Below are 23,969 nucleotides of genomic sequence, written 5' to 3' on the forward strand. Positions count from 1 at the left end.
TGAAATTTGGAATTTGGAAACTTTCTAGTCTTAATCTTAATTAGTCTTAATATTAATCTTTGCAGGCCACTTGGTAAAAGTGAAGAACAGTGGAAAGAGAATGGCCAGCTTTCCATTAACAAAGTATAGCAGCTTTTATATTCTGTCTTGCTTCTTTTTTTCCTATTCCCAAATCTTGATATGCAAACTTCATTTCTTTGACTTTGCCCCAAAGACTCAGCATTTCTTTCTGACAGCTTGTTATTTGTAACCATATCTTCCCCCTGCAAATCTTCAGCCTTTTGATGTTCAGAGTAAGGCTGAACGGGTGACGTAATTTAAATCAACAAATGTAGATATCTTAATAATCATATAGACAAAGAATAAGAGTCAACACTGATTCAGTGACACATAATCAATTGAATAATTAGGGGAACAATCAAGTTAGCAGACTGCCGACATGAGGTGAGGATATACCTTCTCAGAGGTAATACTGATACTTGTTTACCTGGGTCAAATTTCAGGAGGCTCTCTACACACAGCAAGTAAACAGAAAAGGCTGGATGTGTTTGCTTTTCCGATCCCTTTGTGATTAGAAACTACATTCTTTAAAGGGCCAAGCCTGATTTGAATGTGAATATACTGTAGATTGTGTGTGGCTTCCATTAATTATGAGCTTTTGTACATTACCAAAGAATTTTTGGTGACAAAATTACGCAGAGCACAGCTTCGGGCACGACTTTCTACATAAGCTTGATTTTTGTGACCAAGGGGAAAGCAGGGAAGGAGAGTAATAATAATAGTTTTTCAGTTCAGTAAAATTTTTACATGTGAATCTAAACAATAACCAGCATTGCTAAAGGTGGGCAAATAATGTGAAGATGGTCCATGCTAAATCTCTTGGATTACAGAAGGATCAGAGCCAGCAGCAGCAGCAGCAGCAGCAGCAGCAGCAATTTTATTCACCAGCTCTGAAAATGCAGCAGGAGAGCAGTATGAATGACTCTGCCGTTACTCCCCATCTGCCAATGCCTCTGCCCATCTACAGCCTAGCCACCACTGCACTCAGCACCACAAGCAGTGTCCCAGCCTCGGTGATAGTCAGCAGCAGTGTAGGCACAGCCCTGCAGCCGCCTGCCAGCCGAGAGCTGAATCAGAGCCACAACCTGCCACCGGTGGATTCCAAAGTACCACAGTTCTCAACCGGCCCTTCCCAGCAGGCACTGGCTTGCCAGGTAGACCTTACCTGTTTGCAGATCCGTAAAGTTGCCCTGCTTTGGCCTGTTCTCCTGCCTTACTTCCTCCTGTCTAACATGTCTGCCCTTCTTCTTAATTTTCCCTTCACCTACTTGCTTTGTCCTGCACGTTCTCAGTGCAGAACATAGAGAGAGAGAATGAGAAGGAGGGAAATATTAGCATCTCATCTAGGTTTGTATTCTCCCACACTTCAAAACAAAGGCTTGGGTGTTGGTGGTTACGTGATTTCTTTTATTGCAATGGAAGTCTCCCCCTTGTGGAAATAGTATGAATAATACAAAGGGGGAAATTCTCATCAGAGCAGTTGCCTTCTGGCTAGCAACCAGGATAAATATTTCTGTTTAAATATAAGATTATCTCCTCCTGTTCAAGTTTATAGCACCCATAGCAATAGACGTACGAACAAAAATAAAACAGAAGCATTTTTTCCTACACTGAAAATAATTTGACTGAAAATGGTAAATTCTTTTGTACCCAAACATTATTTTGAAGAACTAGAGGGAACAAAACAGATAAATATTCACTTCTTCCTGCACTTATTTTATTTCCTTGGTGTTGCTGTAGTTCCATGAAGCAAAAATATTTTTAGAGAGAGTCAGAGTAGATAAAAGAAGATGGAAACAGCCACCATGTTTATTTGTCTTGAAGTGACTATAAAAACAGAAGGAAAAAAAACCAAATTAGTTCAAATCTCTTTTTAAAACAGAAAGAAATTTTCCCCCTTTGTATTATTTCAGTCAAATTATTTTCAGTGTAGGAAAAAATGCTTCTGTTTTATTTTTGTTCGTACGTCTATTGCTATGGGTGCTATAAACTTGAACAGGAGGAGATAATCTTATATTTAAACAGAAATATTTATCCTGGTTGCTAGCCAGAAGGCAACTGCTCTGATGAGAATAACGCATACCCAGAAATCTGAAATTTTGAGGGTGTCATTTTGTATCGACCCAGTATGTGTGGGTTTTTTTAGGTTGCAATCCTGTACCTGCTTAGTTGAACAGAATTGTTTTTAAGTAAATGCGGGCAGGACTGCGGGGCTTCGTAAGAGTAGATTGAAAATCCTACAAACGCTGAATACTAAAACAAGATCAGATTAAGTTCACGGGAAAGAGTAGCACTGAACAGTACTTTGGATTGGATTCTGAAAAGGGGGCTTTGGAATGCCAGTCACTAGCAATTGGTTAAAGGGTCCGTTTCTTTGATTGTGCAGCTGCTGCAGGGAAGCTTCTGCTGCAGCCATCAGGCCCTGGAAATAGGTGTGGCTGCTTTCAAGAGTTGCCAACGGAGGGTATATCCACATTTCTCTCCATTCAAAAGCACTCTGTTGGAATCAAATCTGATGCATTGTACAGCCCTAGTAAATACAGGTAGTCCTCGACTTACAACAGTTCGTTTAGAGATTGTTCAAGCTTACAATGGTACTGAAAAAAGTGACTTGGGACCGTTTTTCACACTTATGACTATTGCAGCACCCCCATGGTCACTTGATCAAAATTCAGCTTCTTGGCAACTGGTTCATATTTATGACAGTTGCAGCCTCCCAGGATCCTGTGATCTCCTTTTGCAACCTTCTGACAGGTAAAGTCAATGAGGAAGTCAGATTACTTAACAACTGGGTTACTAATTAACCACGGTGGCGCAGTGGTTAGAGTGCAGTACTGCAGGCTACTTCTGTTGACTGCTGGCTGCCTACAATTTGGCAGTTCAAATCTCACCAGGCTCAAGGTTGACTCAGCCGTTCATCCTTCCGAGGTGGGTAAAATGAGGACCCAGATTGTTGGGGACAATAGGCTGACTCTGTAAACTGCTTAGAGAGGGATGGAAAGCAGCATATAAGACTAAGTATCATGTTTTCCTGAAAATAAGACTGGGCTTATTTTGTTTAATCCCCGAAATAAGCACTTGGCTTTTTTTGGGGAGGTTTTATTATTTTTGAGGTGCAGGAGGCAGTGAGCTTCATCATCTTATTTATGGCTGCTGCAGTGTTGCAATATTTTCGGGGAGGGCTTATTTTAGAGGTAGGGCTTATTTTAGCGACTGCGCTCAAAAGCCCAATTAGGCTTATTATCCTGGGAGCACTTATTTTCAGGGAAACAGGGTACTGTTAACAACTACAACTATGCACTTAACTGTGGCAAGAAAGGTTGTAAAATGGGGTGAAACTCTCCCTTAACCTCATAAATTTTGGGCTCAATTGCAGTTTAAGTCGAGGACTACCTGTAATGACATGCAATCTTGGACAGCCAAGCTACATTACATTTTATATCATAAACATTTTGGATACCTTCAAAAGAAGAAAAGTTGCAAAATGTTCCAAGATAACAAGCTAGCTTCATCTATCGTAATTGAAAAGCTTCCAGCTGTAAACATAAGGTGAGCCATATGAGCCCAGAGTTTGGAGAATATGCCCAAGTAGTCCCAAAATAGGCAACTATCCCAGTCTCTGATTGGTGGGACCGAGTCTGCTAAACCGTCTTTGCCCTTCCTTGGATCTCTGTGGCCTTCACTGTTTGTCTTTTCCCTTGTTGCTGCTCTTGCTTGCTTCTCTTTGATTCCAACTAACCCCGGGAATTGGTGGTAGTAGTGCTGCTGCTGTTACCACCTTTTGTTGCTTTTCTCCTGTCTCCCCTGCATTGCACTCATGGTACTTTTATCTTTGACTAAAATCTGCATCTCTCTTTGTTTGTTTAAAGGGGTGTGATTTGCAAACTTGACTTTTCTGAATATTAGTGTGTATAGTAGCCCATATGTCCACAGTATTGTAATGTAAAATCTTGTGCCTTCCTAGTATAAAAGGGTGGCATAGCCGATATTCAAAGATAATGATTTGAAACTGCTTCTTGACATGAAACTAGACAAGGTTAACAATAGGACTTGAAGATATACAGATAGTCCGCGACTTACGCCAGTTCATTTAGTGACCGTTCAAAGTTACAATGGCACTGGGAAAAGTGACGCATTGACCTTTTCTCACGCTTACAACTGTTGCAGCATCTTCATGCTCACGTCAAAATTCAGACACTTGGCAACCGACTCATCCTTAATACAGTCGAAGTGGCCTGGGATCACGGGATCCCCTTTTTAGACCTTCTGGCAAGCAAAGTCAGTGGGGAAGCCACTGTGTTATTAACTTAATAATTGCACTAGTCCACTTAACAATTGTGGCAAGAAAGGTCATAAAACTGTCCCCCTTAGCAACAGAAATTTTGGGCTCAATTGTGGTCTTAAGTTGAGGACTATTTGTATCTAATATTAAGGTTGATTCAATAGCATCTAGGAAGATTTTGAGGCCAAGACAGGAAAGATGGAAAGGGAAGCAAAGTACTTTGCATGGGGCTACAAAACCTTCTCTGGTATCAAATAGCCAAAAAAAAAACCCTTGCTGATATGGAGACCCAGAAGGGCAATAATATAGTTTGGAGTTTTGTTGCGATCTGCCTCTATATAACATTTTGGACTTATATTTCTGCTTAAACTCTCTAAGAAAGCAAAGGCAGAGACTTTTTAGAGACTTTTAATTTGCTTTTCTTCCAAGACCAGGTAACTTTAATTTTATTTCAATATTGATTCATTTTCATCACTATAATTTTAAAAGACACATCTGTAGAACAACATATTGAAAGAAAATTTGCTGGCATCAAAAGTTTTCTTCATGAATGTTTCATATTCTACCCTTGAAATCTTCCCTTCATGGCACAGGATCCCTTCCAGAATAAACTGGGAATGAAATTAGAGAGGGGGGGAAACTGCTTATTTTTTATTAAAAAGATTTTGCTAAAGTCTTTTTTTCATAAGTTGACAATTGTCAGTTTGGTATTTGCAAAATGTTGGCTGCCCCTATTGCATTCTGGTGCCAGCCACTTCAGAATGCTGTGTCTTGACCCATTTACCTCTATTTCTTCCTTTTTCTTCCTCTCTTTCAGTTGCCTTCAGGGCAGCAGAAACTTCCTGGAGCCTCCCCTTCCCACTCACTACCTCATCCTTCAATGGGGGAAAACCCCCAGCTCCAGCCCACGCACCTTTCCCAGATCCAGTCTCCACACCAGTCCCGTCCTCCATCCCAGCCTCAGCCCCTTTCCCGGCCACCTTCCCGGCCTCACTCAAGACCCCCTTCCCAGCCCCAGACTTTATCCAGGCCGCCTTCTGAACCCCTGTCACAGTCTTGCACCCCTCAAACTCAGATGCAGAACTTATATGTGATCCAGAATCAGATTGCTTCCTCTCCTCATGGTTCCAACCAGCATCCCCTACGGCCTCCCTCGCAGCCTCAGGTACCGTTTCAAGCCCCTCAAGCCCAGCCAGAGGGACAGCCTCAGCTAGCAACCCCTCCACATCTGTCATTACAGGTGCAGCTTGCTCCTCAACTCCAGCCCCAGTCTGAGGCTCAGGCACGGTTGCAACCCCAGATCCAGGCATCTTCTGAAGTGCAGCATACTCATTCCCCCCATTTCCAGTTACAGTTCCCTGCCCAAGGCCCTATCAAACCACCCACCCCAACCCAGACCCTTCACCTGACATCTGAACAACAGAGGAACTTTCAGATGGTGTCCAATCAGTTCCAGGCTCTCTCAACAATCCCAGTTCCTCAGCAGAAACAGCTAATGGATCGGTTTCAGCAGGTATGGTAATAGTGTTAAATTAAAAAATTAATCTGAAAGAACTTGTGTGCAGTGGGTCCCTCATTATTGCAATTATATTTTCCCCTATAAAATAGCTTCCAAATGCTAATTAGTCATTTATAGTGTTTATGAAACCTCCATGTTTTAGGTATAATAGAAGAAAAGTTCCATCCTACAGCTTTTGTTGTTGTTCCTGAATTCTTACATATGGTTAATGTTTTACCTTTTTTTCATTGACTTTCATTGAAACTACAGAGAAACTTAACCTGAAACTATTTAAAGCATGTTGGATTTTAAAATTGTGTTCATATGGCAGAATTTGTGCAATCTAAATAATCAGTATTGTTGCTGCCTGTGTGTACTGACTCTCGCCATCAGAACGACTTAATTTTGAACAAAATCCAAAGTCAGTTCTCATCTTGGATTGCTCCACCAGTTAAACAAAAGAAAGCAAAATGTATGTTTGAGGAAAAACTTGTGTCAAGAATCGTAAATGATGGAGGCAAAGGTGGCTTTTCTATTTTTTGTATTTGGTATCTGTGTTTGATGCCTTCAGATCAACATTGATTTCTGGAGACTGCCTGGACTAGTCCCTGTGGTTTTCTTGGCAATATTTTCAGGAACAGTTTGCCATTACCTTCTTCCTAGAGTTTAGAGAGAGTGACTGGCCCAAGATTTTCTGGCTGGCTCTGCTTAAGGTGGGACTAGAACCCACGCTCCCCTGTTATCTAGCCCAAGGCCTTAAGCACTACACCAAACTGGCTCCCCTGTATACGATACACTCTTTATCCTTTATAACCACAAAACCTTTATCCTCTTTATAACCACCAAACTGATTTTTGAGTTACTGTCTAGAATAATATATATTTCCTGGGATTTAACTGATCTAGAAACCCATTTTCCCATTAGTGTTGGTATTATAATTCTTGAGTGAGCAATAAAAAATCTACATGCTCAAAAAATATTACTTTCCACATTCCCAGGTGCTCAGGGTTTGTTCTGATAAAATCAATGCTATATCCAAAAGGAAGGTGTGTTTTCCAATCATTTGGGATACAGTTTTTGGATTTGACTTTTCCTACTCTACCTTCATATCTCACACAGGTTCCCCAGGGAATTATCCTGCAAACAAAACAGTCAACGTCCACTAGTCAGGCCCCACCCGTCCTGAGCCAATTTAGCAACCAGTCCTCTTCAGTGTTGGTTAGCAGCCAAGGGCAGCAGCTCACAATGACAACAATTCCGGCTCAGGCACCAGCAGTTCATGGCCATACGCCTGTTCCCACAACCATTCAGTCTTCCAGTACAGGTTCCAGCAAAGCAGTTCCTGTGCTTGAAAAGGGGCAAGTACCAAGGGGAACAACAAGTGGAGGAGGAGGTCAACAACCTGCACAATGTACAGCGGTTCTTCAGCAGCAAACTCCCGTCTTGGTCAAATCAGCATCAGTATGTAAGTTGATAAAGAACATTATATGTCTTGGTGTCCTTTAATTTGCGAAAGGGAATAATTTCCTTGCTTTTCAGCTTTTGACTTGTCAATTCATATTTATCTGCTTGTTATGAGAATTGAATGAGATTCCTTCTTATATGCAGCTTCTAATAGTTGTATCCCATCACACACACACACCTGTATCTTGAAAGGAATGGGGTGAGTGGCAAAGATTCCTTTTTCTGCCCTGTCCTTTTCAATAACAATAGATCTTGACTTACAATCACGTTTAAGCCCAAAGTTTCTGTTACAAAGCAACAGTTGTCGAGTGAGTTTTGCCCCATTTTACGATTTTTCTTGCCACATCATTGCAGTTGTTAAGTTAGTCACATGGCTGTTAAATGAATCTGGCTTACCCCTTGACTTGTCAGCAAGTCACAAAAAGATATCACATGATATTGGCATAAGATTCATATAATTTTTAAATCTTGTATCTTGAGATCTTAAATGCTAGTTGAACCTTGTGATGAAGATTGGCTGAAAAGTGAATTTTACACAATTGTTTTCCTAATCATATAATTTAAATTTCCAAGTATATGGAAGGAACTGGCAAGCAGGCCCCACACATTTTATCATGAGCAGAGGCGCATAATTCTGTTTTTGGTCCCGTATAAATTATCTTGTTTCCAGAATTATGTAAGATCTAGGATATTAGCTCTTAAAAAACCCAAGGTGACAGTGTTGGGAATTTGTTCCTATATCTCATTCTAAAATCTTCTGTATGTGTGTCTGTTCCTCTACCGTATTTCTCCAGCAGTTGCTGCTGCAGTTCCTACCGAGAATAAAACATTTTCCAGCAGCTCCACCATTATTTCTGGAGGGAAAGCAACTTCGGGGCAAGGAAAGGCCACAATTCCTCATGCTGTACAACAGTCAGTTCAGGTGGGTTTATTATAACTGGCAACCCATTTTTGCAAAAACATTCATCTTTGCTATTATTATTGAATGTTCATTTTTAGCACAAGGCAATGCTCTAGGGACTACTGACTTTAACATGGTAGTGAATACTGTCAACGACTACAGTTATCTAAACATTATATCTAGGCCTGAAGGATTTAAATATTTTTAGGGTGCCAGAATGTTGATCATGTGACTACGGGGACACTGAGACCGTCATAAATGCAAGGACTGGTCATAAAATTACTTTGTCAACACCTTTGTAGAACAGTCTCTAAACAGGACAGCCTTTAAGTGAGGCTTGTCTTCTTTTTTTTTAAATTCCTTCCTTCTAATCCATTTGATATAAAGCTGCCTTCTTGGTTTTTTTTCTTTGTCAGGCCAAGCCTGGAGTCATTAGCTCCACATCAGGCCTGAATCTTGGGAAAGGGCAGCTGCCACTCCAGGTAGTTGGAAAAGGCTTGTCACAAGTCATGTCTTCAGCACCAGCTCAAATCCAGCAGCAGGTGGGAATCTATGTTGTTTATTGTAAAATTACTTGATAAAGGGTTTGTTTCACAAATGAAGGCAAAGGATAATGTTGCAGGATCCAATCTGGGTCAGTCACTGGGACCAGAGGTTTAGTCTTCCGAACTTTTGGACTCATGCTGGAGCCCATCCTCAGGGAACTTCTCTCTACTAGAATGTATAGACATTCTGGCAGACCCAGATTGGATCCTACAAAGAGGGGTGTGTGTGGGTGTGTGAACAATGTCTGAAAACTGCACTATATTTGTTCATATATTGAATTAAGAGGTACAGTATACACAGCATATAACTGTTTCATATGTATTCTTATTGTTTGGAATTTTTTAATCCCCACATTCCCCAGAAAGCCTTCAAAATGGAAACCAATCACTTAAAGCAATAAAAAATGCAGAAAGCAAATGTTAAATTTAATTTCAAAAAGAGCTATATTAGTCCATTGTGACAAACTTGAAAAGAATAATGGCAGCTTAAACTAACAGGTTTACTGTGACATAAATTTTCATAGGATATACAAACCATTTTTATTAAAAGAATTAAAAGCATTGAGTAAAGCAAAGTCTCATATGCTGGGAAATCTTTATTAGTGTAAGCTCTATATCAAGCACGTTATAAGTAGTCCTCGCTTACCAACCACTCGTTCAGTGCCCATAATTAGGACAGCACTGAACAAGGGGAACTTACAATCAGTCCTCAATGTTATGGCCATCATAGTGTCCACATGGTCACGTGATTGTGATTTGGGCCATTGGTAACCAGCTTGCCCTTGTGACTGTTGCAATGGCCTCGTGGTCACAATTTGCACCCTTCCCTGCCAGTTCGCCATCATCAAAGTCATTGGGGAATATATTTATATTTGTCTTTTTATTAACCAGAATTCATCTTGAACCACTTTCATAGATATGCTGGATTGTGCTTTATTTGGAACTCCACCTAACTACCTCTTTGTTCTTACATTTTCTTTCTTTGCTAGTATGACAGCAAGCTGGGAAGCTTGAAGAAAGCACCCCCGATGCTACAACCGAGCAAGGAAGCTTGGTAAGCCTAAACTAGAGCAATCCAACAAACAGGTAGCATAGAACAGAAGCACAACAGTAAAAAACATAGTGTATTAATGTCAAAATAGCAAGCTCTGGGGATTTCCCACAGATAAAGCATGCCAATTTTGTATGAAAAATGAAATGTATTTAATTATTATAATATAGTGGATCAAATGTTAGTAGTATCTCAGTAGTACATCATTTAAATTGTCATCCAAAGCTTTCTGAATGATGATCTCTAGCTCTAACTTAATTCATTTTTTTCTGAGAAAAATATACATTTAATTTTTCTACCTTATTAAGTTATTTGTTATTTACAAAGTTTTAAATTGTTATACAGGTAGTCCTCAATTTGCAACCACAGTTACAACCAGAACTAAGCAGTTGTTAAGTGAGTCACGTGTGATTTTATGACCTTTTTTCCCCCACAGTCATTATTTGAGTCATATTTTGAATCAAATTTTGATCACACAACCATGTGTTGATCACTGTGACAGTTGTAACTGAGGATTGGTCATAACTCATTTTTTTCAGTGCTGACATAAACTAGAATGGTCGCTAAATGAGGATTACTGGTATAACATAAAAGTTACATCTAGAACCATAAGGATGTTATTTGAGTGAAGCAGTTGAACAATTGACTATGGTAAAGATCTTTAACAGGGTCATCCTAAAAACAGCTTGTGACATCAGGAACCAGATATAGGAGATAGCAAAAATGAATTGTCAAACAGTAGTATAAGGGTTTTTTTCCCCAAATGTCATGTTTGTATCAAGATATATTACATAGAAAGTAGAATAATTTATTATCTCTTGTAGATTAGCAAAGGAATCCAGGATACGGCAATGTCAAAAAAATGAAACTTGTTTTTGTTTTGTGGCCAACTTACTAGAAATTTCAGCAGGATGAAAGAATTGTTGCCTGTCTTTGTTATAATATAGGGAATGGCTCTCTGTGTTCATTGTTTTCTTTTGTTCCCTTTAGCTTCTTGGAACAGCTACATAAACACCAAGGAGCCGTTTTGCATCCTGATTACAAAACTTCATTTAGGTCATTTGAAGATGCTTTTCAGAGGCTCCTACCTTACCATGTCTATCAGGGAACACTGCCTTCTCCCTATGACTATCGGAAAGGTGAATTCATTGGGACTTTTCCACATTAGATGCAGATAGATCTTATCAAGCTGTCTGTTACATTTTTTTAGTCTTAGTTGCCCACTCTTTTACTGATTCTAATAGCACTTTTTCCCCTAACTGTCCAAAGTGTTTCAATATGTTATTTTCATTCTGGTATGGAGTGGTATTCCTCACTTCAGAAGGTAGTTAACATGTACAATATAATACAGTCATTTAGTCAGTGATGACAAAGATATGATTGCTTTCCACATCCAATAACTGAAGGGAATAAAGAAGAAACCCTCCTTCTGTTCAGTCCGTTGAGGTTTTCTGCTTGTTGATCTCTTGGATACTTATTATTGCAAATTTTGTTATACTGTACGCAGATATTATGTCATTTATGTCTGATAGGAAGGAGGTTATAAAGGGCTCCATTTGCTATACAGGTAGTCCTCAAGTTGCAGCCACAATTGGGATCTGAATTTGCATTGCTAAGTAAGGTGTTTATGCTCGATTTTATGACCTTTTTTTGCCATGGTTATTGAACCATTGCAGTTTTTAGGTAAATCTGCTTCTCTTGTTGACTTTGCTTGTTGGCTAGGAAAGTCACATAACCCTGGGGAGCTGCACCTATCATAAATACATGCCGTTTGCTAAGCACCCAAATTGTGACCATGGAGATGCTGCAATGGTCATAATGCAAGGACCAGTTGCTTTTTCAGTGCCATTGTAACTCCAAGCAGTCACTAAATGAATAATTGGAAATGGAGGAGTACCAGTATGGAATTGTTGGCTTTTTTGACACTCTTAGTGAATTAGTGAACATCTTCCAAATAATTTGAATAGCTTTCTTTATTACACTTCTCATTCAAGAGAAGACGAGTTTTCTTCCTTGGTTTTCCTTTCTCATTGTGTGTTTTTCTCTAATAGATGAAGAATTTGAAATGGTGTCCACGCAGCTGTTGAAACGTACACAAACCATGCTGAACAAATATCGGTTACTCCTCTTGGAAGAGTCCCGGGTAAGATTTTTTCCCCCTCGTTTTCCTCGTTGAACAGGTATAACATCAGCAAGAACCTCTGCCCTCTCATTGGCCTTGGGTCAACTGATTGAGTTGTCATGGAACAGGCTAAAAATTGATAACATTTTTATCATATTTGGGAGAATCTGTCACAGTAATATACAATATTCCATATTGGAGTTGTGTGTTTCTTTAATTAGAATTTAACAAGCAGTAGTTGACATTTTTTATAAAAGATGAATGGGCAGCAGGGGTTAAGCAGTAGCTGGTTCTAAAATATTTTACCATGTTAGCACTTCCAAATTAAAAATAGTGAAGTTATTAATAATCAAGACATATCAGGGTCAATGTGCCTTTTAAAAAGCTATATTATTTCAACAAAGATAAGAGTCTGTGTGAGTCCTAGCATTGGATATATCAATCCAGGAAGCTGTTCTAAATACCGTAATACAGAGTTTCCAGAATGCAGTGAAGTTAAATAAAAACCCCGAAATTGTTTATTAAGGTACTTGGTTTTTTAAATGCTTTTCTTTAAATTTATTTATTGCATTTAAAATACTGACAGAAAAAGAAGAAAAACCAAGGAAACCAGATATGAAAATGCATAATAAAAAATACATATCGTGTTTTAAAAAGCTGAAAAATACAACAAAAACAAAATATAAGGTTCAATATGTTGTTGCAGTAAACAGATACAATAAACATTGCACACATATATACATACACACATATTCATTTCTAATATCTTTATCATGTTTTCAACCTATTGTATTCTGTATAAATGAGTCCCATATTTCATTATATTTATCCATACAATGTTTACAACGATATGCAGTTCACTCATGAATGACAAGTGTAGTCATATTTTCAATCCATTCAATAAACGGGGACACTTCACAGGGTTAGAACTTGGTATTATTGATCTATGAATTAAAAGTCATTTCATTAATTCTTACCCTTCTCAATTTATGGCTTTAAAGTGTATTTAATAAAGTTGGGTCTCGTATTGAGCATCATCAAGTTTTTCAGAAATAAGAGATGGCAAAAGGAAAGAAATGACCATGGATGTACAAATTTGAGGGCATGGGTTATTAAGAAGCTCAGATTGGTGATTCTGATCACATTTGCCAATACTGCTTTCTATTGCAGAGAGTCAGTCCTTCGGCAGAGATGGTGATGATTGACAGGATGTTCATACAGGAAGAAAAAACTACCTTAGCTCTCGATAAACAGCTAGCAAAGGAGAAGCCAGGTAAGGGAGCATTTGTTTCAGCATTTTGGGTATCTTATTTTTTGAAAGTATCTACTGCCTTCCATCATTCTCTTTTTCAAAATGTTATTTGTCCAATAAAACACGAAGGATTTCCTAGTCTTAAGAGTTCGTTCTTAAGCCACTACATTTCCAGTGGCTCTCATGCTACAACAGTAACACTTTTCCGCAGAGCATCGAAATACAGAAAATTTGAAGGAATCGGGTGGGGAAGAAGTTAACTGAGGTTCTTGGCTTGTGAAGGTTTGATTTTACCCTTAATTGTTAATCAGTGCTGATTAAAACAATGTTCAGTTAAGGAATGGAAGCTGAATTTGGACAGTAAGATGTTGATTTAATCAGCTAAAATATAGAGGAATTTTATGTTTGTGCATGCAACTTTTTATTCTTCCCTTCACAGTACAACTCAGTAGGATGTGGAAGTTGCCACTTGACCAGGCTTTCCTGTTTTGTCCAAGTCAGAAATTATGGTTACTTATTTTAGGACAGAATACACATCCTAATACACAACTTGAAATTTAGTTCCTAGTTAATTGTGAAGATAATAACCTTTAAGAAGATTATGGTTATCTGGAAGTGGCCATGCTCCATAGTATCCCATAAAGGGCAGAGGTAATCCGCAAAAGACATTTTTATATTCTGTTTTAGTAATGATTAGTAATGACCATTTAATATTTGGCCATCCACAACTTTAAAACGAAAACAACTCAAAACCCAGAGTAGATCACAGACCAATTTTTTCTTATGTCCATTTACATATCCAAATTTTAATTATTCTGTGACATTTTGTAAAGTTCCACTTATAAGGAAAAGAAGCAATTGAGCTCCTTCCGTATTTTTTATCAGTATCTGTAGGCAAGATGGCAGAACTGTTTCTAGAGAGCCAAAAGCGCTGGTTGGATACTCCCCTCCTAGGAGCATCCTACGTTTCTTTTCTCATTGAGTGAACTTGCTGTGGCACAGTGGCAGCAGCATTATATAATTGTCTATTTATGAAAGGGGCTGGATTGATTTACTTGGTCAATTCCAGTTTCTGAGAAAGAGAAATTGGCCTTCCCTAGATTGAAGTTTATTATTGGTCATTTTGCCAAATTTCATTTTGCAAATCCCTTTTGACTAAACGAACCATCTACGTTCTTCTCTTGCAGACGAGTACGTCTCCTCATCTTCCCGCTCACAGAGTTTTGCTTCTTCTTCTTCTTCTGCGGCTCAAGGGTCTCTGCCCAGCCATGTTCCTTTGACCTCCGAGAACTTGAAATCGCCTCCGGTACAGATGCCAACTCATATCAACCCCACCAAACTGGTCATCAAGCACAGCGGAGGATCTCCATCTGTAACGTGGGCTAAAGCGTCTCCCTCGTTGGATGGCGACGATGATGCCCTGCCCTCTAGGAGTAGGCCACCCATTAAAACCTACGAAGCCCGGAGCCGGATTGGGCTGAAGCTAAAGATCAAACAAGAAGCCGGACTTAGCAAAGTGGTCCATAACACTGCACTGGATCCTGTTCACCAGACACCGCCACCCGTGTGCACAGTGATCAAAACGGCTGACCAGCACTCGTCCACGTCATCCGTTAACACCACTACAGCTACGACGGTGACCGCCACGGCCTCAACAGCGGGACAAATGAACGGGACCGTTGACCATATCGGTGCAGCTCCAATGGAGAAAAAACCCATGGCAACCTACTGCAGGCTTCCTCTTCGTAAAACGTACCGGGAGAACGTGGATGCTTTTGTAGCCGAGAAGGCTCCTGATGCCTCTCTCAAAGGGAGTGTTTCAAAATCCGATACGGTGCCAAGTACTCTTATCATCAAGCAGGACGGGGGGTCCCGAAGTGTTATCACATCCCACAAATCTCAGGAGAGTCCTTCCGGCGTGGTGGCCGAGAAGAGCAGGTCGGAGGAAAACACCAAACACACTTTTTTCAACCGTAGCGATGCCCGCTCTTTGGTGATGCAAGGAAGCCCTGCCCCTCCTAAGACCGACGATTCAACCAGTGGCCTTATGAAGGAATTGGCAGAGGTGGAAGATGAGTTTTACCATCGCATGATAAAGACTGAGCCACTTGACCACGGGCCGGCCTCCGAACTCGCGTGGGAGGTGCCCTTGCCCCCAGCCAAAAGAAGAAAGTCCGAATCTTTTGATGTTGACAATGCCAGCTTCTCCAGCGACAGCCCCCCTGATGACTCGCTAAATGAGCATCTACAGAGCGCCATTGACAGCATCCTGAATTTGCAGCAACCTCAGGCCGGGAGCCAGACTACGCGAACGCCCTCCTCTTCCTACAATTCGTCCTCTTCCCCTTTCTCCTCACCCGTCCACCGCACGGACACGTACCTTGCCCCCAATCACAACGGTGGCCTTGGAACCAGGACGTTAAACAGATAACAGAAACTGAAAGCGAGTCAAGACTGTAGAAAAAAGGAGAGCCAAGGACTGAAGCTGCAGCAGCTTCTGCTGGCTGGGAACGGTTGGAAACCAAGGTGCCACTTCCCAGAGACCTGCTAGAATAGGGCTGATACCAGAAGGGAAGAGTGTGGGGGTTCTGGGGTGGTGAGGGCAACAAGAATATCCTATAGAGGCTTCATCCATCCAAGTGTTGATTTGATGGGTTTCGGTTGTTGTAAAGTACAAGCTTTGGCTGGATTTACAATATACTCACCTCATCACATAATGCACCATTAAAAACAAAGGAAAAGAAAAGGTTCAGCAAATGCCAAGCAGGCAGGTGGGAGGGGGTTGGATCGGGGCCCATAGGTAGTGTTGGCTGTGTAATATTTAGATTCTGTAACAAATTTGCTAATTTGAATCTCTGATGATAATTGGGTTTGTTTTTCTTCCTCTCCCCAAACTCCACTACTATATTTAGGACAATTTAACAAATCTTAAATCAGAAGCCAGCAGGGAGGCCAAAGGACCGGGGCAGGGGGTAAAGTGACAATTTCCAGAAGGAGTTGGCACGTGGGGCAATTATGTAATTGATTTTGTCAGGTTTCTTAAGTTATTTTAAATATAAACTGTCTGCTTTTTATATATACATATATATATAAAAAATAGATTCTGAACAAGATGCAAAAAATATATATAAACACTAATGCTTACAAACCAATAAGCATGGATGAATTTACAAATAAATCACTTTGAAAGAAGAAACCAGTCCAATTCTGGACATAGATGGGTGTCGTTACCATAACCATGATGGGTGGAACAAGGGATGGTCAAGAGGATGTGCATTTCTCTCTCCTCTTTTCCCCTCCCATCCTAAAAGAAAGAAAGAATCAAGTAGGGATTTTGATCACTTGATGGTCCAAGCGAATCATTTGCATGCCAGGGCTTAAGTAAATGTTTGCTTGGAAGCTGGTCAGTTGCAGAAAGACAAGCTGGCTCCCTTTTCTATATACTGATGATATTTTGCTCTGTGCCACAGTTGCCTGTGTTTGCCTATATTTGCCTCTCATGGTTCAGTCCCCACTGTGGTTGTTCCTATTTTTAAAACATGATTTGGCCATGCCTTGGTTGGAAGGTCTGGGCAGCCCCCAGGAGTCATGTAGAGAAGAAGAGAGTGATGTTACTTTAGTACTCCTATCCAAACTCAGTGATTTTTAGTTCCCCTTAATATCCGGTGAATTTTGGTTGATCTTACTGAAGTTTTCCCACAGAACCTGGTTGAGTCCATGTTACTCCGGGTCTAATCCCACAGCTTCTTTGGAATTCATGTTCCCATTTGTCTCTGCTGTTCTAATCCGCTAATAGGAATAAAGACACCCATCCTTTCAGATTTACTTAGTTTTCTCACTAGACAGTTGCACATGCTCATAATTCATTGACAAGCACTTCATTCCTGGTTTCCACATGTCACTTCTTGTCCACCACCTTTTTGCCTCACAACCTAGACTTTTAAATATAGGAATTATAGGACTATTAGACTTGTACAAGAACAAGAAATACCTCTCTTCCTCCCAAATTAGGGGTTTCTCATAAATTTAAAGCTTTTTGTAAATCGAAACAAGATACGCCAAGCAGTTTCCAAGATCATGAACTATCTTAGTCTTGATTTATAGATAAGCATAAAAGGAAATGTTCTTCCCACGTTATAGCTATCATAGGAATCATTTGTATGAATGTTGAAATAGGATACAGCCTTCATTAGTACTGGCCTGGTAAAACAAAAACTCAATCAGTGTGAGGGACTAACGTGGAGCAGGCATATAAAACAGACCTGTTTGCCCCATAGTCCCAGTTCTAGAAATAATTAAAGAGGCAGCCTTTCACAAAAGTATTCGCTGCTATGCTGATTTAAAAAGTCTTAATTCCTTTTGCACCTTGGAATTCCTTCTAATGGCATTATCTATAGCAGGGCTGGGGAACCAGGGCCCCTTTATGACTTGTAGACTTCAACTCCCAGAATTCCTGCGCCAGCATGCCCTGATCTATATAGCCTTGTGCTTCTGGCCTCTGTTAGTTGTAAGCTTCACGGATAAGGGTGTTCACTCACGTCTTCCCTCTTCTACTTTCCTGGGCCTAATAAGATCATGCTCAAACCTTTCACAACCCCTTATTTTCTTCCTCCTTGTACGTCTTACTCGTGTTGTCTATTGCTACTTCCTCTGTAAGTGGGGGTGATTTTCATCTTGAAAGTGTACTCATGGGCAATACAGCCCGCTGTTTTAGATGACATTATTTAGCTTTCTTTGAAGAGTTGGGTGCATTTTCAGTTCCTCTTTAATTGGATTCTGCGAGAGAGAGAGAAAGGAAAGATAGCTGAAGAGATCCTTTGTTGGCATACAGTTAGACTAGAATAATACTCAAGTCTGTTAGCAGAGAAGGCAATCTGAAAGACCATTGCTCTTAGGCTGTTTCTTCTTAAAAGCAGGAGTACTTTTTAAACATTTCCAGTGTTCAATGGCTTGTTATGACCAATTTTGGTGCTGATCTTACAAAAAGCAATGAATCGAACTATATAAAGTTCAAAAAGCTGACAGTTTCTTCCTTATTTGTAACCACGCAAAAGTATCTTTGCTCTTATCTCTTTTGTCCAACACAGAGTTCTATTATAGCTTGAAGGCTTCTTTGCTTTTTCTGCCAAAAAGCCTGATGAAAACGGACTTATCTTTTCTTAATTTGTATCTCTCTCTGGTTCTATTACGATGGTAGCACCCCACCTCAAGTGTTAATCTTTTGAGTTTTCACAGAAGCTCCATAGCAGTTAGCTTTCATTTGGCCATTCTTCATTAATCTTGTTTCGACCCAGTGGTCCAGTGAAGCTATAAGAGTATAATGTTGGGTTTGAGTCTTAATGCTAGAAAGCATCAGAAAAAGTAACTCCTGGTGAGAGATTTAATGCAAAAACAAAGAAACCGAAATCGTATTCTTCTGCTTTTAAGTATCAAAAGTTCCTATGGCCTCACTGCAATTCTACCTCTTCCCGTTACTGTATATTACAGTAGGTATATTATGGAAGGAACGTGAAGGTACAGACAAAGGTTCCTACCAAGTATGAAGGAAAGAAAGTGAAAGATATAAACCTCTTCAGAACATTTATCACAACTGTGTGTGTTTGGTGGGACTGTTTACATAAACACAACTCACCTAACTATCAGCCTTTTTAGGGGAAGCATTTAGTGGCTGTCACCTGTATCATTTGGAAATGCATGTAGAAATCCTCCACTCCCTTTTTTATTTAAAAAAAATAGATTTTCTACAATATAGAGAGCTAAGAAGACAAAACAATGGGGTAATGGATCAGTTTTTCATAGTAGTGTCAGAGCACAAGCTTGGTTCATTGTACCAAGCTGTCTTAGTTGATGTATGAAGTTAGCCAGCAAAGAAGCAGGGAGATAAGCACGGTAGACTGGATGAGAATTGTTCCTTTCTCCTAAAACAGCAGGTGCTGAATCAGCACCTTAGCAGTAGAAGTTAGCTTTCTTAGCAGTAAGCAAAGAAGAAGAATCTGTTTTTTGTTTCAGTATGCAGTTGGAAGCTCCTACATAAGAGTATGATACATTGTTTTTTTTTCTAGTTTATCAAACTGCCAACAGTACCTTCTGTATTTTTGTTGGGACCGATCCAGTTGTAAGCACCACTGATACTTAACTTTAGTACGTGTTCCCCTTTTAGCAACCATTAACCTTCAGTTTGCATTTTCTTTTTTCCCACATTTGTATATTATCTGAAATTGAAAGTCTTATGTGCCACCTTCCATCCAATTCGGAAAGCAGCTGGTGCTGCTCTCTTTGCCAACCGTCACTGCCAGAACTGCCTAGTAACAGGCTGCAAAATTGCTACTGCAAAATTGAATTGGTGGCATTGCATCCCCCCCACGCTCCACTACCTGCATGAGAATGAAGAGGTACTTTCTTGACATCAAGTTTCACATTTCTTGTCCCACAAGTTAAATCAAGAAGCAAAATACAAAATGTTCAACTTGCGGATAAGTTGTCCTTTTGGAAATGTGCCAAAGGAACTGTATTTAGCCACTGCTGTAAACCTTTCATTTACTCTCCATTTCTTTCCAAGGAAAAAAAAAAAGCTTAATTTCCACATCCAAATCTGCTGCAGATATTTTCTAGATTCTTTCACTCTCCTTTTTATGTTTGGTGGAGTTTTGTTTTGCAGGCAGCTATAAAACAATGTATTTTTGATACTTTTCTTCTCCTTGTCTCATTCTGGCCTGCCCAAACATAGATAATATCCTGAGAAATGTTAAACTTCATTTAAAAAACAAATTCTCCCACTTTTTGGAGAGAAGGGTGCAAAAATGAGAAATCCATATACAACAAATTTTCATATTAAAATAACAGAGCAACCACCTATTTTCAGATATCATTTGGTAAAATTGGGTATGCTCCTTTTAAAATATTAAAAATAAACTTCAAAAATGGATAAACACATGTTCTTAAAGCCAACTCATCAGAATGATTTGGCAATTGGAACTGTGAATAAGTTCAGCTCTTTTAGGTGCAAAAAACCTAACACTCTTAGAGCATTTTCCTTTTGCTGTTTTCCCCCTGCTCCAAATGACAAGCACAAATAAAGCCTTAATATCTTCTATGTATTCATCCATACATCCATTTAAGAAATAATGATCAGTTTGTTTAAACACAGAGATACATACATTCGTATAATATTGTGGTTTTGATGCTTTCAAAAAGTCTAGTTCTTTTAAGACAGTGTTTCTCAACCTTGGCAATGTTAAGATGTCTGGACTTCAATTCCCAGAATTTCCCAGCCAGCATTTCCACTTGTGTGGACAGGGGTGATCTGAGCAATTTTGCCTCATCCTTGCTCTCTGTTAGGTGTATGTTGCTTTATTAATTTTTATTATTGTCTCATTCTCCTTTATGAATTGGTGCCCACAAGCCTACTTGAATATACATTTATTATCATACAAATATTTTAAATATAGCTAGTCAGCTTCAAAGCATATTTGATAGATACCTACACAGTTCTAAAATTCAAAGGTAGAGGACCAAGCAGTGTGTGTACTTTTAACTAAATGAAAAAAGGACTGAACTTAGGCCTATTTTAATTATATATGTTCTCCCTCAGAGATCATGTTCTATAACCCCATTAATAACACCTTGCATTTCATTTCTTATTCCAGATCCTTTTTATTCATTATACAGTATAATATAACACCTGTGTTCATTTTTCTGAAGTCTGGATTTTGCCCCTTGCCATTCCTTACACTAACTTCCAAAGATAAGGGCCATATCAGCTGTCCCTCTAACCCTAAAATATACACGTGAAAATGCTCAAAAGAAATTGTTGTGGACCCAAGACTATTCATTAGCATCAGTTCCATCTCCTTTAAAATTTAATTCTGTCTCGTGGTGTTCTGTCGTGGGATATTTTGGACCTTAAAAATTAAGTTAGGAAAATAACAGAACCAAAAAAGAGGGGGAGGAGTTAAGAGGTCTACATTTTTGTATATCCAAATCTCTTTGTCATATTTTTGCAAAGGGTTCCGACTTGCTTAACAAATTGTACACACACACACACATAGCATCTTCCCAGCTTTGTGTATTCCATTTCAAAGAGTGCCTTGCGCGTATGAAGTTGTGCTTATATTAGAATTTGCAGGCAGGATTGCTGGATCGGGCTCCTGATCATCTTGAAAAGATAACAATTCTCCAGAATTCCCAATCTGAAAACTGTCTTGAGGGAATATGTCGGAAAACTCTACTGTGTTCCCGACTCTTTATGCTTTGTAGCCGTGTGCAATTGAATAGTATCGCTCCTGTTTTAATTTTTGGCTTTTTATTTTGTAAGGTGACATGTATTGCGATGTATCTTTCTTGTTAAGGTGAGGAAGCTTTTCGTCCATGCTCCAAAAGCACTTGTCCAGCGGTTATACCTCTTCCGTCCACACACACCCCTCACCTTTCTAAAGTGGCTCTCCATGGTGGGACATTTCGCCTTCTGGAAGGAAGTTGCTCTTAGCAATACGTTCATGCGGTCTGTGATCCGGTGCCCTCCAGGTAGACCATGCCTGTGCACATAGGTTTTACCAGCACATGTGCAATGGAGCACACACACACAGTTCTTCCCTCCACTGAATTCAAAGAAAGGCTGCTTTGGATGCTCCTGTAATAAAACAATTGTCCAAAAAGAGCATCCCAAACGACATCAGATTTGTTGTTTGTGAAAATCATTGTTTGCTAAAGTTACAATGCAACCATGGTTTCTCAACCTTATTCCAGTGGCGTGGCGGGCAAGGGGGGAGGGATAACAAATGGTTAGTAAGCAATAAAAGGGACGTTGAAAAAGAGAGAGAGAGAAATGTATATGAACTTGTTTGGCTTTTTGTTTAGTGTCCTTTTTATGTTTTCCTCCTTTTAAAAAGTGTAGATTTGGGATGTTAGCTCATTTGGTTTTTAATCTATTTATTAATCAAATTTGTATAGCCACCCGTTTCACCCAAAGCGACTCTGGTTGCTATTGGGGTTTTTTTGTGGGAAAGTTCTTCCCTTCCAATTAAAACCTAATAATGAATTAATGTGCACTGTTATGGAGAAGTATGTGTAACACCTTTTCCAGTATTTTGAACAAAGTGATTGTGGGGTGTCCCCCTCCCCTTAATTTTCATAGGCACAAAACCAGAAGTGAAATTCCCATCTCTTTGCGCTTAAAGTTTCATTATTATTATTGTTATTATTTTATTATTATTATTATGGTTGGTCATACAGCCAGCCAGATATTGCTATTACTGAGAGAGAGTGTGTGTGTGAAAGAGAGGGTTATGGGAAAAAGGAGAGAGATAGATCACAACTTTTGGGAAGGTTCCACCTGCCTAAATTCAATTAATCCCCAATTTTGATCTTAAGTGGCTTTGAGAGGATCGTTCTAAAAGGACACTTAAAAATTAAGAACATACATTTACATTCTTCCAGCTCTTTCTACTTTCCTACCCAATACAACCAAATAACAGGAAGAGTTTCCCTATAACAGGAAGCCAAAAGTAATACCCCACTTGTTTTAATATTTGAAAGAAATAACAAAAAAAATATCTCCATAGACAGAAAGAAATAACCAATTTTCTTTCTTTCCTCCTGCTGGTACCAGTTTGAACATCACAGTTCAAAAAAAAACAAAATATAGTACTATAAAATAATTTTGTACTGTATTTATTGTGTATAACGATTTTTTAAAAGAATTATGTACATTTAGTACTTCTGTGTAAATTAAATTGCTCTTTTTAAAAATGGTATAGAAATTGCCTTGGCTTTTCTTGAACGAAAGAAAAAGTGCTTTGGAAATAACCAGAAGTTCACCGAGAAAGGCTTTTGTTCGGGTCTTATACAAGGAACAACCGTGACCTTAATGCAACCACTGGAAGGCAAAACCTCTATTTAAATTGTAAACCAAACTAAAAAAAAAAAAAAAAAGCTTGGTTCTTCTATTATATGCAACTAATCACAGTTTGTGGCAATAATACATTGTGTCCAAAATTTGGGGTTTAGCTTGTTTGGGAAACTTTCAAGTTCTTTGCGGACTCGTTGGCCATTGCTCTGTGGTCTAGTATCAGTCTGCTTTTTGGCTGGACGTAATTGGGACAGTTCTGGGGTTTTGGTGAAGGGAATTGCTGGGGAATATTAATAAATCCACTAAACCACTGTTATTACTGCAATTTGCATCCTTGGAATCTGTTTCCAGAGGCAGGTTGGTATCTTCCCATTAACATATGCTTGATGTGCAAACATTCCCAGCTGAGAACACTCCACAGTCTTCATCGGTTGTTTTCTGAATGTGGCTCTGTAGTTGGCGGATTGCTGTGAAGGCTTCGACCTTCTGTCTGAGAACGAGATGTTCTAATGTTGGATTTTCCCCCTTACCAGAGGGAGCCCCCTTGTGGAGTACTGTGAAGTTGTTACCAACTCCACTGCACTGTGCAGTAGAAGCCATTTTACGGCAGTACAGTAGAAGCCATTTGAAGGCACAACAGGCTGTATTATAACAGAACACAAACTCCTAGGGGTGTCTTACCCCACAGTATTTGTTTCCAGAGGGTAAGTCATCTGTGTGCCAAGTTTGGTTGAAATTGCTCTAGGCGTTCCAGAGTTATGCTGGAACATACACACACACACACACACACACACACACACACACAGAGCCGTGTGTGTGTATATAACGATTCTGTGAAACCCATTTTGATGTGTACAGTTCTTTGCAAAAAAAATTCAAGCTTCCATCCTTCTTCCTCGTCCACCACTTTTACTGTTACTTTTACTTTCTCCTCTCCAAACCACATG

General features: G+C 39.5%; 1 protein-coding gene across 8 annotated transcripts in view; it reads left to right on the top strand.

Moving 5' to 3' along the window:
* The window catches only part of BICRA (BRD4 interacting chromatin remodeling complex associated protein), a 74,477-nt gene extending 50,754 nt beyond the window's left edge, over positions 1 to 23,723 (top strand). For 6 of the 8 annotated variants that reach the window (XM_081962620.1, XM_081962617.1, XM_081962616.1 and 3 more), the window contains 10 exons: positions 891 to 1,214; positions 5,160 to 5,855; positions 6,960 to 7,305; positions 8,099 to 8,226; positions 8,622 to 8,747; positions 9,740 to 9,804; positions 10,792 to 10,940; positions 11,853 to 11,944; positions 13,094 to 13,196; positions 14,363 to 23,723. In XM_081962620.1, coding sequence (XP_081818746.1) covers positions 891 to 1,214; positions 5,160 to 5,855; positions 6,960 to 7,305; positions 8,099 to 8,226; positions 8,622 to 8,747; positions 9,740 to 9,804; positions 10,792 to 10,940; positions 11,853 to 11,944; positions 13,094 to 13,196; positions 14,363 to 15,606 — 3,273 coding nt within the window. In that variant the 3' untranslated portion in view covers positions 15,607 to 23,723. The remainder of the gene's footprint in view (positions 1 to 890; positions 1,215 to 5,159; positions 5,856 to 6,959; positions 7,306 to 8,098; positions 8,227 to 8,621; positions 8,748 to 9,739; positions 9,805 to 10,791; positions 10,941 to 11,852; positions 11,945 to 13,093; positions 13,197 to 14,362) is intronic. The other 2 variants (XM_081962622.1, XM_081962623.1) reach the window with 2 other exon arrangements.
* The last annotated feature ends 246 nt before the right edge of the window (positions 23,724 to 23,969 follow it).

The sequence above is a fragment of the Natrix helvetica genome (genome assembly GCF_964273705.1).
Source record: "Natrix helvetica genome assembly, chromosome: 9".
NCBI classification, from domain to species: domain Eukaryota; kingdom Metazoa; phylum Chordata; class Lepidosauria; order Squamata; family Natricidae; genus Natrix; species Natrix helvetica.